We start from the raw sequence: 15,741 nt of genomic DNA on the forward strand, positions 1-15,741 counted from the left end.
GCATCGCTTGCTCTCTTTGTATATTTGGGATCAACAGCGGATCTACGACCTGTACAGCGTGCTTTTAATCGGCCATTTGCATGTATCGATTTGCAGCGACGCGAATGGCATCGATTTAACGTTAACATACATTAGCATTTCGTTCACTGAATTTATGAGAGCGGGAAAAAGTCACGAGAGAGAAAATTCAACCTGCGTGCAGGCGTACTTATGATGGCTGATAATAAAGTAAGGTCGGCACGTCGTCGTCGGTATCGTGCTGTTTCTACTCAAGGTATGCGAGTCAATCTTGGATCAGGTGCACGCGAGCTCTCTCTTGGCTCGAAAAGTGTGCTAAAATCTGCCGTAGGAGATCGAGGGGAATTTTGAACCTATTCAGAATTCGCGTATACTGCATAATAATGATAAGATTTATATGGAAAATAAATTCACTTACAAAGAATAGAGTTGTAATGAGATTTAACAAAAAAAAAAGAAGTTACAGAAATTGTTTCAGCAATGAAGTAGTTATAAATAACTGTGATAAATTGATACTGTCAAGATAATGTATTTCTATCTTTTTTCAGTTCCATATGTAACGATTTTTTAACGTAACTGTTGGTCGATATTATTAATGTTTTTTAAAACGTCATCAGTCGAATACGTGCGTAATATGAATCGACAGTTTCCATTTTTATCTCTACTTTGTTTTACGAACGATAAACAGATTCTGACGTATTAGAGAAGCAAAATTGCAATTTCGTCGATGACTTTTCATAATGAAATGCGATGGAGAGAAATTTCGGTAGTTGCTCCATTTATACTGTATTTATATTTCTATCTCGCATTGATATATGCTGTTTTTGGCGCACAGGAGAGATTATTCCTGCGTACGTATCCTCGAATATGTGCACGGTGCACGTTTCGGATGATGAAAAAGTGAAGTGTGTGTATTTCTAGCGTGCTAAAGCCAGGCATATTGCGGATACGTACGTCGGAAAATATGAGAAACTCCTGGAAATTCGCGCGCGAAATTCTGTTTAGCCCTTAATTCGACGTTCTCTCTTTACGCACGTATCCAATCCCCGGGGGTATTTTTCTCTCTCGTATATTCTGCTTCTCGATTTTACCCAGCTCGTGCGCGCTTATGATATCCTCCACATCCACTTCCCCTGCCGCCATTATAGACGCGATACTTTCGCCCGACGCGCTCGCTCTCCGCACTCTGGGTTAAATAAAAATACAGCTCCCGCGCGAAGACGTAATGCACATTGACGCAAATCGAGAAGCAGAAATCCGCGAAAATGAGGCGATCGCGTGCGCACGAGCGTACGCGTAAGCGCCGGTTGTATTTTGCGTGTCTTCTACACAAAGAGTTTTGTCTTGTACATTGAGCTGTGTTTTCTCTTTATTATAGATTATTAAATTATTATAGATTCTTGAGCAAATTTAATTTTTTAACGTAATTTCTCAATTTGCAACATTACGTTTAATACAATTGAGCCTTAATAAAAAATCTTAATAAATTATGAAGATACTTGGAGAGTAAAAATTTATGTTCTACTTTTTCCTTTTGGCCTGCCTTCTATAAAAAGGAATTTATGATACTGCTTCAAATCGTGAGTTATACTTTGATGTTAAAAAAGATACTATACTACATTTTTTAGAATTAATTGACTGTGCAATTTCGCGATCAGTTTTAATCTGCCAAATCTCCTCAATCTTAAATCTTTAATATATTAATTTTAATATATTAATCTAGTGGATTAATATATTAAAAAAGTTGAAAATTTAAGAGACGAGTGTAAAATGATGGAAATTAAAAATGTCATTATTGATTTCTTGTCATATTACTGAAAAATGAGTCGACGATAATTGAATTTAACCGACTTTAATCCGTCTCAGACGCCAGTGTGATATATCAGGTTCACCTTTAGTCAAGAGAATACGCGCGATGCTTGGTACACAGTATACAACGCGATGCTATTTTTGTTCCAGGCATGCGTTCGTGGCGACAGCGACGACGGCGGCGGCGGCTCCAGCGACGTACAAGCCAGGCTCGATAAGAGCGCCCAGGTATGGCAGTTAATTATATCAATGCCCCATTAGCGTGCCAGTATACCGCGTGATTGCAATGGCTTTTTATACACGGGAGGGTTCGCCATTGTCGGTGCTTTTTTCAGCCGGCTATATACGTCTTGACTCGAGAGAGGTCCGCGTAAATACGGGCCAATAATTACGTATTTGCCAGAGGAAAATTACCAGTTTACCGTGTTGCCCGCGGAGTTTTATTCAATTATACAATTGTTCGGTCCATCACGAAGATGACCGCAAAAGGCTCTTTTCATTTCGGCCGCGAATTATTTTCAACGTTAATGTCCTTTCGTGGTATCTCTGTTTATAAAAAGCACCGTCCGATTGGACGGCGCCAATCTTTGGACTCGCGTCATTACATTGTGCATTTCTAATTGATAATTTACTAAATGACATGCACTTCGTTTGCTGGCCCGATCGCGCATCGCGGAAATGCGGTCGATAACGTTATAAATATTTCTCATCGACTTGGGGGCACGTGTCCCAACGCTGATCAGAAATTCATGCGCGTCGGAAGAATAAAAGTAAATAACCTTGACACAGGATGCAATCGATGTGTGAAGTTGCGTGGGATATAATCACCGGCGCTCGAAGATGCGAGATTATGCCGCAATTTTGTATTTATAGTTTATGGTTGTTATTGGCACGATGAGTGAGATTAGTTAGGGATAGCTCGGAGAGTCACGAATCTATTAAGAAGGATGATATATATATATATTTGAGCAAACAGCGTGACATGTTGACGGTGGGCATGTTGATGTTTTATGACATCATCTTGAAATATTCAAGCGTTCCATAACCATGCGTTCCATAACCATGACTGCAAATATTCTAATAACGAATTCTTTAACATAATACTTCTCAAAATATTTTCCGCTAAAATTAGAATTTAATCAAACTACACGTGATCGATAGCTACCATATATTTTTAAAATAAATTTTATTTGACTACCTTAGTTTACGATAAAATATAATAATTTAAGATTTTACTATTAAAATGTCTTATATCGGATTTAAAAAGCAATTAGTAAACAATACTTTCTGAATTCAACATAATGCGCTTTGTTGAATTATTTATTAATAATGTTTAATAAGAAGAATTTATTTATGATTTATTCTACAATATAAAAATATGGTAGAATTATAGAATATAGAAGTAATTATTATGTACATATATTACAGAAATAATTAATTAAAAAACTTGTGAAATGTCTCTTGTTGATGATAAGACTGATACACAAAAACGAAGGGCGCTCGCCTACATCATACGAATGTTCATCTTCTCGAGATGGTTATATGTAAATTACTAGAAGAGCTGATGGTGTTCACTAGTTTTTTTTTCAAATTCAGCTATGCTCGTCGTTTTAGCATTTGCTTAACTTTTAGACAAATTTCAACTCAGTAACCGCGATGCATTACCTTAATGTGACCTAGAAAGTTCTTTTATTACGTTCCTACATCGACACACACACACACACACACACACACACACACACACACACACACACACACACACACACACACACACACACACACACAAAATTCCTTGATTCGTATTCGGCGATTCGATGCACACTCATTCACGTGGCAAACACGCAAACACGAGCGCTTGATTCTATTCATGCGCTGAATTACAAAACATGTTTCGTTGGTCCGTTAGTTTTTCTAGTTTCTCGTGGTTTTTGTAATTTCACGAATGCGCATATCGTACAGGACTGTTTAATTTCGATGCCGGTATTGTAACGAACTGAACAATAGCAATGGTTTAATGATCATACATAAGAAATTTATAATTTATGATGTTTATTTGCGCTACATATTGAAATAAACAAATGCAATCAATCAATCAACCGCGCGTAGCCAATTAGGAAATTACCATCCCATATTATTCTGACTAAATTACTGGATTTCATGAAACGTGTAAAAGGAAATTTTTATTTTTCGTTAGAAACAAAGACAAAACATTTATACATCGCAGAACTTGTTATAAGTTTTTCTATGATTCTCTAGTTATCTTTTTAATTATCATTAGACACTTAAATTTTCATTTAGTAAATATTTAATTAAATACTCTTGTATATAATATAATATAATGCACACGCATTTCAAGATTGTATTTCTATTTATCTATCAATGCAGTCTTATTTGTAAAACATATGTGTTTCATGTTAGAAATTATCAATCGATGCCCGCAATTGTATGATATGATTAATCGGCATGTTCGCACGAAGTAGTATAGATTGTGTTTGCACCTACGCGACGCTACGTCCTCGAGTCGTTTGACTCTATCGCGGCTCTAACGTAGCTCTTTCTCCTTTAAATTCATACACCTGCAGAAGATGCTATTGTACTTTCGTTACCGTTAGTTAGCCCTGGAATTTAGCCCTGACTTGACCTCGGCGCCTCAAGTATTCCGAACGTGTAGTGGCTTTAGTCGCCGCGCTCGACGCGGCGGCGAACGGACGATCAAGGACGCAGACGTTAGTCGTCGAGGGTGATGTCCTCGCCATTGATTGGCAGCCCTGGCCGCGCTCTCGTCAAGGTTCTGGCATGCAGATACACGGCCGCGATTGTGGGTTACGTCGGAGGCCGGCCTCTATTGTCACGACCGTTATTTCTCATCAATAACGCTAATGTCGACATATAACGAAAACACTTTGTCAGTCGTCGAATTGACGTGTCGAATTGCGCGACATCTTCGCCTCTCTACTCCTCTTTCGCAAAGCTCCCTTGTTTTCTTTCTATGTTTCAACCCTGCGAACTCGTTTGACGAATTTCGATTTTGAATCCAGTTAATGGCACATAATTTAAAACGTATATTCCGAAGATGTCGACGTGAGGAAACCACGTAGTTTCAGAAATTGTAAAATATATCTATCTATTTATCTAGCTATCGATGCAGTGTCATTTGCAAAATGCAGGTATCTGTTTCGTTACTTGATATCTGATGTAGGGAAATCAAGTGGAGAGAACAGATAGAGTGGTTGTTTCTGATCGGCGAGGCGTGCCTACTGGACTGTTTGACATTTCCTTTGAAATGTCGTTTCATTTCCTGCCCATCGGCATCGATGCCATCATCACGATAGACAACAGGATGGACGTCGGATCGAGATCGCGACTTTTAGGGATGTACGAATACCGATTCTTTTTTTTATGCAAGCTGACTTTAATATCGATAGCGCGGACATTTCTTTCAAAGCATTTCATTATCCGAATGTATCACTTATATTAAAGATAAAGTCCGTCAACTTACAAACAAAGATATAGGATCGCTCTTCATTAACCTTCTAACCGGAACATCGGTCATTATGACTGCTATTAGTACCGGTTTTCTAACCCATGTTCCGGTTAGAGGATTAATAGAACCTAAACATAAAGAAAAAACTTGTTTATAGATTTGAAATTTATTGGTACTCATCCAAGTGTCTTTTAATAGATTCTAAGAAGAAATATACTCATTAAATTATTATTCATATTTTACTTTATTTCTGTCGGTTTAATCAATGTTCCAGATCGCAGCCACGATTTGCTTTTTTTGCAAGGTTCATCACGTTTATTTTCATCGTTCACCTATTTGATCGTTTCGATCTTCTATTATTAAACGGAGTAACGGCACGCTCTAGGTTAATAGCTCGTGTCGTCGCTTGATTTAAAGATGTACAAATTCGATGGTTAACGCGAAGACGTTCCTCAGGACAAGATCTCGCATCGATTGCCGGTTGACAGTGGTGTACATCCGCGTGTACTGCACGACATTATGGACGTGGGCCGTTGCGCGGCTTGGTTGACCGAGTTTGCATCGGTGTGGAGGTCCCATTGATTTCCTGGCCCATGTCAAGGCTGCACGCGAGAAACCCCCGCTCTCCTCCGGCCACCCACAACCTCCGACAACCTCCCTTCCCTTCCCCGGCTCTCCCTCGCGCAAGCTGTTTTCCCTTCCTCACCGACTCCGCACCCCGTCATCTTCGCTCGTCTTCGAGCCCCCCCTCCCCGCGTACGTCACGCGTGCGGCGTACCGCACCGCGAGAAGTCATCGAGTTCATCATTTTGCCGACTCGCGTCATTAGGGATGACATTTACGTCGTCTATCACTTCGTCGTATTTTCAACCCCCCGTGCGCGAAAGAAAGCTTTTAGAGCTGCAATCCTTCTTCGTGGACATTGCGATCCCGTGCGTGTGATGATTATCGCGGACGATGAACGGCGCGATGGCAGAGACCGATGGCAGATTATGAGAGTTTCTGAATTGCACTTACATGCACCGCGTATGCCTCTCACTTGACTGTGTAAATAATGTTTTTCTCTCTTATCTTTTGTTACTGTCGTTAGTCGTCAAGAGTTTAAGCTTCGGTGTTCTTGATTTAAAAGCTAATAGTATTTCGTAACGTGCATATGTACAGCTGTTGATACAGTTAATTGCAACCCGCATCGTTTCATCTAGAGCGTGATATTCGAATCTGCAAGGATTTATTTGCAAGACCTGCAAACCCGTATGCTACCATTGGCTTCGTTCAATCTGCGTCCAATTTGTTCCTCTAACTCCTTTTTGCTTTGCTTCCTTTGTTGCATTTCCAACAGTATGTCATTTTCGAGACAATTACTTTATAATTAACGTATTAATCATTATGTAAAATGAGTTACTTAATCTAGTTGTGTATGTATTAATTTTAAACTTATTTATGCTGTTTAAAGTTATTTTTATTATTTCTGAAATGAAACGCGAACAATCTATAAATTCTAAGGATTTGTTGGGAATATCATTTGTTTGCCATTATCGAGCCAATTATTTGTTTTCTTCATATGATTTAGCACGTAAGAGAAAAAGCTGTTTGCTAATTCACCTGGCTTTATTGATTTATTTGCTTATCACTGTCTTACCTGTCTCTTGTGTTTACCACTTGCATGCGGTTTTTACGCCAGTATCTAGTATCCAACATTGGTTATAACGTTTGCTTACCGTAATTGTTCTTGGCTATTCTTCGTTTCATTCATCCTTGAACGCAAATCGATTCCTGTTGAATTTCTTCGCGGTACACCTTTGTATACCTTGCCATTCATTTATAAATAATTTGATTGACTTTGACTACTCACATGTGAAGGTACAGGTACATCTCGATATTTTCGATCATATTTACTCTCGAAAAAATATCTAAAAATATTATTGTCTACACTTTACATGTATTATTATTGATATTCTATTTTGATATAATTATTTATTGTGCGCTATATTGCGGCATATTTTTGTTATAAATGATGTTTTGTTATAAATGATGTTTTTTATTCTAACAATCAACAATCAGTGATATGTATTAAATTTTTCAACGTCTCCTTTTATTGATATTAATTGTATTAGATTATATTCAAGTATATAACTTTGCATAAGATATTTGCATAAAATGTTTTTATGATAATAAATAGATACAGCTTTCTTATTACGTCACGTAGCCATAAGTCAACATTAACCATAAGTCGACATTCATCTGTCGACGCATCTTCTGCAGGAAAGGGTACATTACGTGTATGTGTCGTAACTTATTCTCGCTCTTGCGGCCGTCGCCGACGTAATAATTTGGTTTATTCCATTCGCATTGCGTGGTGGAATCTTCGTTATTTGGCGAGTGGTAATTTGAAAGTAATTTGAAAGTATGGCGACTGTCACGGCACGGTCGCGAATTTCGCAACGTGGCGGTCGCGTAGACGCGGCGAGGGGACACACGGGGTGGAACAACCGCATATTAATCGTGACACTCGCCTCGCGGCACACGAATTTATGAGCGCAAAAGCCACGAGTTAAAATCCAGAAGCGGACAGGAAAGTCTCCGTATCGCGTGACCGCTCGAGCTGTGCTCGACTCTCCACATCGCGGTTACTGTCCAAGTGTTTTAACTCCGACACTAATAACTTTAACCAGCACGTTTGTAGTATCGCCGCGATATTTATAATGGAAAATGCGCTGGGGAATTACGAATCGCACCAAATACGTGGAACACCCATGAATAACCAGGGAGATTGTCAAAAAATCGCGATAGAACTTCCGCGAAAGATGACAGATACTCGGCAAACGTACCGTGAAAAATACATATAGTAAAGTCGCATAAAAAGTTCGAAGGCCAAGAGCGTCGTATTAGGTATGCTCTCGACGATTATTATGCAAGAAAAAAAGTTTAAGTTTATATACAATGCCACTATAATGAGAGGAAAATTTCTGCGGAACAGATTTAAGAAAATTGCACGTGCAGTGGCGTCAATTATTTGCTTTACACTGATGTAAAAGCATTCGTGACGATCTATCTGCTGTTTAGATAATATCTATTTTCTATTAAATAAATCAGTTTTAGATCAAAATAATTATTTCTGAATAAATCATTTCTACATAGGTAAAAAATACGTGTATCTCATTTATTTTATAAAAATAAAAAGCTTAAACTTTAACGTGGGACCTAACATTGTTTTAAAAAACAGTTACATATTTTAGACAAATAATCTCAGACCAAATTAAATCGTGAATGGATTATATACTATTAAAGTTAGTGATTTAATTTACAAAATGTGATAATTTATTAGAGGCATTTAGTGTTAAAAATAGATTTACAATAATAATAACTAATTTATTAGAAAGTTTCAAAGAGACACATATTGAGAAATATTTAAAAATTTTGCAAAATTTATTTTATACAAATTCTTTAAAAGATAGAATTCTTTAAAGATATTTATATAATATATTACATGTGTATTTGTATATTTTGTCTTTGCTAAAATATTTTCTTATGATGAATATCCAAATATATATTTGAACACACACATACATGAATATTATGCAGCAAGCCACGTGTTTCTTACAAATTGGTAACGTCAGCTTGACGTAGCAAAAACCCGAGAACTGCTTGAATAAATTGTTGAGTGAGCAAGGGCGAACGAATCCAGCGAGTGGATGAAATCATTAGTATCGAGGCTACGGTTTCCTGTATCGTTGCTATGTGGCACTCGGTGTGCCAGTGGTAAAGCATGAGGAACAGTCAGCCGTTTGAATGCTCGGCGCGGCTCAACCGGATATTACAGTTACCGAAGAATATTCGATTTGCAGCTAACTAGATGGGCTCGCTCGTCGATCCGGATGCCGTTCTCTCGTGTCTTCGCTCGCGCCTCTTCGCTGTCGAGTTACCGGCCGCCATTCCGATTAAGTTTGAAGTTACTATCGGAAATACGTTTTGTTATGTCACGCAGTGATCTCTCTAAACATCATAACATCGTCGATAGAAATGTAGCATAGGATTCTAAAGCGATACGTTGAAAATAACGTTTGCTACACCGTGAGAAACTATGCTTATTGCACAATTTAGGAATGTGTATCTTATTTTTTATACGTAACCTTTTTCTTACGATTTAAGTAATAGATCGAGCAATAGGCAATTTCAAAACAAATGAAAAATTTTATTTTCTACTCCGAGTGAAGATGATCCGGATTTTTGCAATGAAATTTATCTTTTCTTTAGTTACAAAACTTATTCTCTTTTTCTTCTTTTTTTTTTTTTGAAGAACACTTAATCAAAAAGTTCTTGTGCTTTGCGAGCATTAAGAGCGCAGTAAAATAGAACAGATCTACGGTCATTGCGACATATAAATTGTGACACAAATTGTTCAAGCTTGCACGGTTCCGTATGGTTTCATCAATCACCCGCGTAAGCGCGTATTAATAATCGTCCACTATTAAATATGCATTGGTTGTTTGCGAACGAAGCGTCATTCTCTCTCTGCTCGCGTTTCTCTATTCCACTGTGCCCGATTTCTATCAGTCTTTGTATGCCAGCTGCCAGTCACTAATTGTTTACGTAAAATGTTCGGTTTTTTTTTTAAATTAAACTATGGTAGCCATTGACCTTGTCATTACCTTTTACAATCACCATCTTATATCGATACTCGTACACATAATATGAAGCATCTTTTTTCAACATAATGAAATTAAAGTTATTCTCTTATACTCTATTGCTACTTATATAGTGCTACTCTTTAATATTAAATACTACTATGAATGCTATGTATGTTTATATATTTAATATTTTACTCTTTACATTCTCATATAAGAATCCATATATTTCATATCTTTTTTTAAAACGTTTGCAATTATTGCGATCATTTATTATTTAATAATCGAGATTTAATATCTCATGCCGGAAATATCTTTGCGTGATCGATATGATTTCTTAAACATCCAAATAGGAACGTACAAAAAATTCAGTAGTTACTGCCAGACTTCGACTTCATATTGGGATACATGGTAGCATTTCTAAAAGCGGAAATAAATTTAAAGCTCCATTACGCGAATACGGAATGCCAGATATATCCGCGGGACCGCGAGAAAGATAAATCTCTTCTAGCCGAAGCGGTAATGGAAAAACACTCGGTGGCATCGGCTGTCAGAGTTACCCTTCCAAGCGATGGTGGTATTGCCAACGCAGTTGCATAGAGCAGGCTAGAGTGGATACGCGAAGGAAAACAACAATCCGTTTCGTCGCAGAAATACGCGCGTTTGTATACCGCCGCAGAAAATAGGTCAGTTGAAGTCCAATGATTTGGCGCGATTTCGCCTGTTTCCGCGGTGGGCGATGCTCTTGCGACGAAAACACGACGATTCTCGACCGGAAGATAATCCACGATGTTTCCAATTCCGGAAAGTTGCCAAAGGATCCTTCACAATCTGCGAGAGTCGCATCTCGACGTAAGATATCACGGTAGATAGTGCCGCTCGCGAAATTTTTGAACGGATATTTTCGACAATAGCGAAAAATTAATTACTCATGATATAATCGCAATCTTTAGCATTTTCCTAAGCCAATTGATGTGGAACTAAATTTATAATATATTTCTGATAATTCGCATAAAAAGATGTCCATTTTAAATAAAGTTATATTTGAAAACCAAAATAAAGATATACAAATATATAGCTAGTTTTGGAGAATAGCAGTATCAAAGGAATATAGCCTAAATTTAAGTCAATGTTTTTTGAATAAATGTTTAAATGCGAGCGTTTTAAAGTTATATAAAATATAAACTAGAAAAAAGAGATAAAAAAAATTTTATATTATTTTAAAACAAGTTTGTATAGAAGTTCGTTTATGTTATAGCCGCCTTTGTTATTGACTTGTACTACTACTTCGGCCAATTTCGCTGGTATATTTATTAAGCACTATTTTCATTTTCCTTAAATAAAAGTTGTAACATTTTGTTATGAGATTTTGTTACATTCTCATCAAAATAATTGCCGCTTAATAGCTGCAATTGTTAGGTTTAAGTAATGAAGCTATCTAAAGGATAATGGAAACTTGAATGAAGATGGCGCGATGTAATTGGGATTCCGGAGCTTCGAGCTCCGTCCGGGTGACCGAGTGAAGCAAAAAGGGTGTTCTTCCTCGTTGTGGGGGGTGGGGGAGAGAAGGGGGCCACCGATCCAAAGAGTGGGCGAGGGTGGCGACGATTCTAGCCGCTGGTGAGCTAGCGAGGGTGGCGGCGTAGGAGGATTTGGAGCTCTGCCACGTTGGGAGCACCCTCCTGCTCGAGAGCTCTACTGCGATCACCGATACCACACTACAGTACCTCCGCGGTTGGTACTCATAGAGGTTTGGAGGAGGCCAGAGAGAAGCGCGGCCCACTCGAGGAGGAAACAGGTGGAACGACCGAGGCTCCGCTCGTCGAAAGAGCGTAAATATTGATAATCCCTCTGACTACATGTAACTACCCGTTTACCACCTTCGTCGCAGGTAATAGCGCGGCGAATTAAAACTGTTTCGACATCGGTTGTGTCCCGCTATAGACAGATATAATATTGTCCAATATACTTAAGAGAGGCTGTCTTTAATATCTGAAGAATATAGAGAATTGGTTAACTATATATCCCGTATGTCAAGTATACGTGTCTCGTTAGGCAAATCCTAAACGTACGAGAACATCGATAATGTCGTAGTTAGTCAATGCCACTGACTAAGTCCCCTATATTCTATCCTCATTCTTACTACGATACGAGTTAAACTTACGTCTCCGTTTGTAATTATTCATTGAATCTATATTTGTGATATTATTGGAATATAAATGCAGCAGAGATTGTATGTAGAAAACCTTCATACCTGTCTAACCTCGAAACAGAGACTGTTTCTTGTATCGTTTATTGCTAACGTTTGCTAAAGAAAACCGTGTTTACAACTTGTCGTTACATTAAGTATAGTTTTCACTCAGAGAATTATAGTCGCTTTATAATCGTAACGATTCAATTCACGATAGGAATATTATAAATGTATTATATATTATATATTATAAATATATGTTATATATTATAAATATTATAATATATTATAAAACAATAGATATATCTTTAAACATCCGGAGTAAGTCAAAACGAAATATGCTTTTAACGCTATTACTTAAAAATTCTACGTTTTAAAGATTATAAAAATAACATTAATTAAGTCTCAGTATTGTCTTTTGTTTGAGAAAATATGCTCATATGTGATTATATATTACATTTATTTGTTTAGAAAAAATTGAGACACTTAATGAGATGCTTGAAAGATAACGTTACAATGGCCGTAGTAAGATTTCAGTAGTAACGGAACGTATTGCAGCGGCCAGAGAAAGAGTCTGACAATGAGTAACCGCAACCGTCGTTCGCGAGTGCGTCGAATGTTTCGTGCAAAGTGATCGATAGCGCTGGCTGGCGCTGCAGATATCTTTGCCGGTTACATTTGCGTATTATTAATACGTACTAGTGAATTGCGATCAACGGATGAGCGGGTGTAGCATCGACCAATTCCAATGCCGACATTGTCTGCGCTTTGTGACTATTGCTCACGTCTGCTTCTGTTCTTTCTATTCGCTACAGTTTATCGTTTTGTTTCTGCTCGAAATAGCATTTTCTAATTGACAATAAGGCTCGGGTGTGATAAATGTTTCTATTAATTATAATAAAAGTTAAAACACTGAAAAATATTGTTAAGCTGGTAATATGATTTGATTATAATAAACATTTTAACGCATTTTATTAATTAATCTTTTAATTTAATTATAAGATAATTTTTGCACAGCAATGGAATACGTAAAAAGATTTTCTCAATTTGCGTATAAAAATTTTATTTTAGATGTTATAATTTTTATGTATATAATTATTTTACAGATTTTAATATTGTTTCTTAATCTGGTATAAATTATATATATAATATTTCTTTTATTAGAATTAATTGATATTGCTACAATACCTTTATATTATAGCAATTAATGTCAATCACATAGTTAAAATTTTGCCTTTACTATGTTGGCTTTGTCGATTAATAATTTGACGAAAACAAATCTATTGGAAAAGTATAGATGGCTTAAGACGAGCAATGAACGATGCTAAATATGTTATGCTTATTAAAATGAGGAGAGTGAGAGAGGGGGTGGGGTGGGAGAGAGAAAGCTTCCTTATCGTCGCCTTAGAGGCACGAGGGATGGTGTCATTGTGATCATGGAAAGAGCTTGCGCGCGTGGTGGTGAGACATACACTAGGACATGCAGCGTGACTGCATGTATCCGCTCATTTACATGCAATCACGGAGGTGCATCCAGACGGCGGAGAGAGCTACACGCCGCTCTCATTGTGGCGCCCGTTATGTCAAAGGCTAAACCTATCTTGTTTGCACTTGATAGTAGGCAGCGGGCGGGTTGACGTCAGACATGATCGCGTAATAAAACTTCGTTATTTCCGTCGAAGTGGCATAATGAATGACGCTTATCGCAATGAAGATGTCATTCGTCACGATTTGCCCAACGCAATATTTTTCCAACATTAAATACGGAAGAGCTATGTTATATCTGGCAAGAATGTTTCTTCGTGTAATTAATGTGAAAGAGATATGTCGCCTTTATATATCATAAATATAAATACAAGGTAATGTGTGAAATATTACCAATTAGGTCTCCTGTCGTATCAACAATATTGATATTTTTAATAGAGGAATAATGTATATGTGTGTGAAAAGTATTTAAAATCTCTTGTGAGAAAGCTGTTTTCCAATGTGACATTTAACAAAAAAAAGTATGAATAAAATCAAGAATTCTACGAATTAGATATTTTTACTATTAATGACAGAATCGATATAATCTCTTATATTATTATAGTAAGATATTTCACAGACATCTCTATAAATTCAAAAGTGTCTAGATATAAACTCTTCTGAAGTATTGAATAGTATTTCTAAGAAAATGACAGATGCAATATCTTTTTCACTATTTCTTTAAAGCTTTAAGTATGTTCACTTTAACTGTTATTTTATTTTATTCTCACACGTTCTTCGAACATTTCTAGACATGGAAAGTCTAGAAATGTTCGGTTAAATAGCTATCGAAGACAGCGATAAAGCTTGCTTTGCAAATGTAAAGAAAACATCAACAACTCAGTGTCGCGACGTTTTGCAGAATCCTATTTTCTAACACTTTACTTGTACTTCGTGTATATAGTACATTGACGATTAGATTCAAGCTATTAGTAAAATACTAACGATTCCTTAAAAATAACCCTGTCACGTCTCTCAGCATTACTTTTTAAAAACCACATGCTAATTTCAAATTCTTCTACACGATTGCGTTACGCGCGCCTCTCTCGCATTCCATTTAATTCTAAGCGTAGAAAAACGGCTGACTTACGCGGCGTATGCGAACGGTGTGTGATGCGTGGCGGGCAGTAGGACGACCGCGGCCACGAGGAGTACGAAGCTCCCGGAGACGGCGTGGAAGGACCCCATGGTTGTCGTCCCCCGGAGTCGCCGCGGAGTTGTCCGCGTTCTAAAGGGGAGGAATCACAACACCACCCCGCCGCTGAGACGACGCGACGGCGGCGAGGACGAGAACGGCGACGAAGGGAACGTCGACGGCTGTCCTGAGGCGTTGCTACCTGGCGCGTTGACCCGGCGCCTCTCTGCGTGTCGTCTGCGTCTCACCCTCCCGCCCTCCCTCCCGCCCAGCCCACCCTCCTACCCCCGTCTTGCTTCCTCTTCAGGCTCCTCACCGTGTGCTCTCTGGCCCGTCGCTCTTCCACGATCCTCTCTCAGCCCTCGACGCTCTCGCCCGATCTACTGGCTCACCTCCGCCTCTGTCTTCCCGTCACTATCACTCACGATCGTACTTTTGTGACCATTCGAGCGGCGACATCATACGGATCGTAATATTGCAATATCACGACACTTGGAGCTCGAGCCGAGCTCCAACTTCTATCGCGGACGCATTCTCCTCGTCTCGCGCTTCGCCACTCGCGACGAGATCACAACGGTAGTTTTAACTCGCCGCGCAATAAACGGAGACGCGAAATCGTTTTGCAAAAATTCGTTATATATATGTAGCACCAGAAGTCTTTTGCGATTCTCCTTGTTTCTTCTCGTTTTTCTCTCGCTCTCTCCTCCGTTCTTTCCCGCTCAGCACCAAGTTTCGTTCGCGATTCCCGCTGCGTTTTCGGAAGAGGCACCGGGGATGACACTCGGGCGGGGGATAACGGGTGTCGGTGGAGGAGGGAGGCGAGGATCCTCTTCTCCTGGAGGTTGTGCGCCTCCTTCGTTTTGCGTTCTACAGAGCCGGAGCCTCCTGATCACCGACGGTGTCCTGCCACGAGCTCCGCTTCCGCAGGATCCTTCCTCTCGCGATGGACATCTTT

General features: G+C 38.6%; 1 protein-coding gene across 2 annotated transcripts in view; it reads right to left on the bottom strand.

Annotated features, from left to right (window-relative positions):
• The window catches only part of LOC105455966 (gamma-aminobutyric acid receptor subunit beta), a 70,736-nt gene extending 55,806 nt beyond the window's left edge, over window positions 1–14,930 (bottom strand). For both annotated transcript variants that reach the window (XM_011699700.1, XM_011699699.1), the window contains exon 1: window positions 14,742–14,930. In XM_011699700.1, coding sequence (XP_011698002.1) covers window positions 14,742–14,839 — 98 coding nt within the window. In that variant the 5' untranslated portion in view covers window positions 14,840–14,930. The remainder of the gene's footprint in view (window positions 1–14,741) is intronic.
• Window positions 14,931–15,741: the final 811 nt, after the last annotated feature.

This window comes from Wasmannia auropunctata, unplaced genomic scaffold (assembly GCF_000956235.1).
Source record: "Wasmannia auropunctata unplaced genomic scaffold, wasmannia.A_1.0 LD335828.1, whole genome shotgun sequence".
Lineage (NCBI taxonomy): Eukaryota > Metazoa > Arthropoda > Insecta > Hymenoptera > Formicidae > Wasmannia > Wasmannia auropunctata.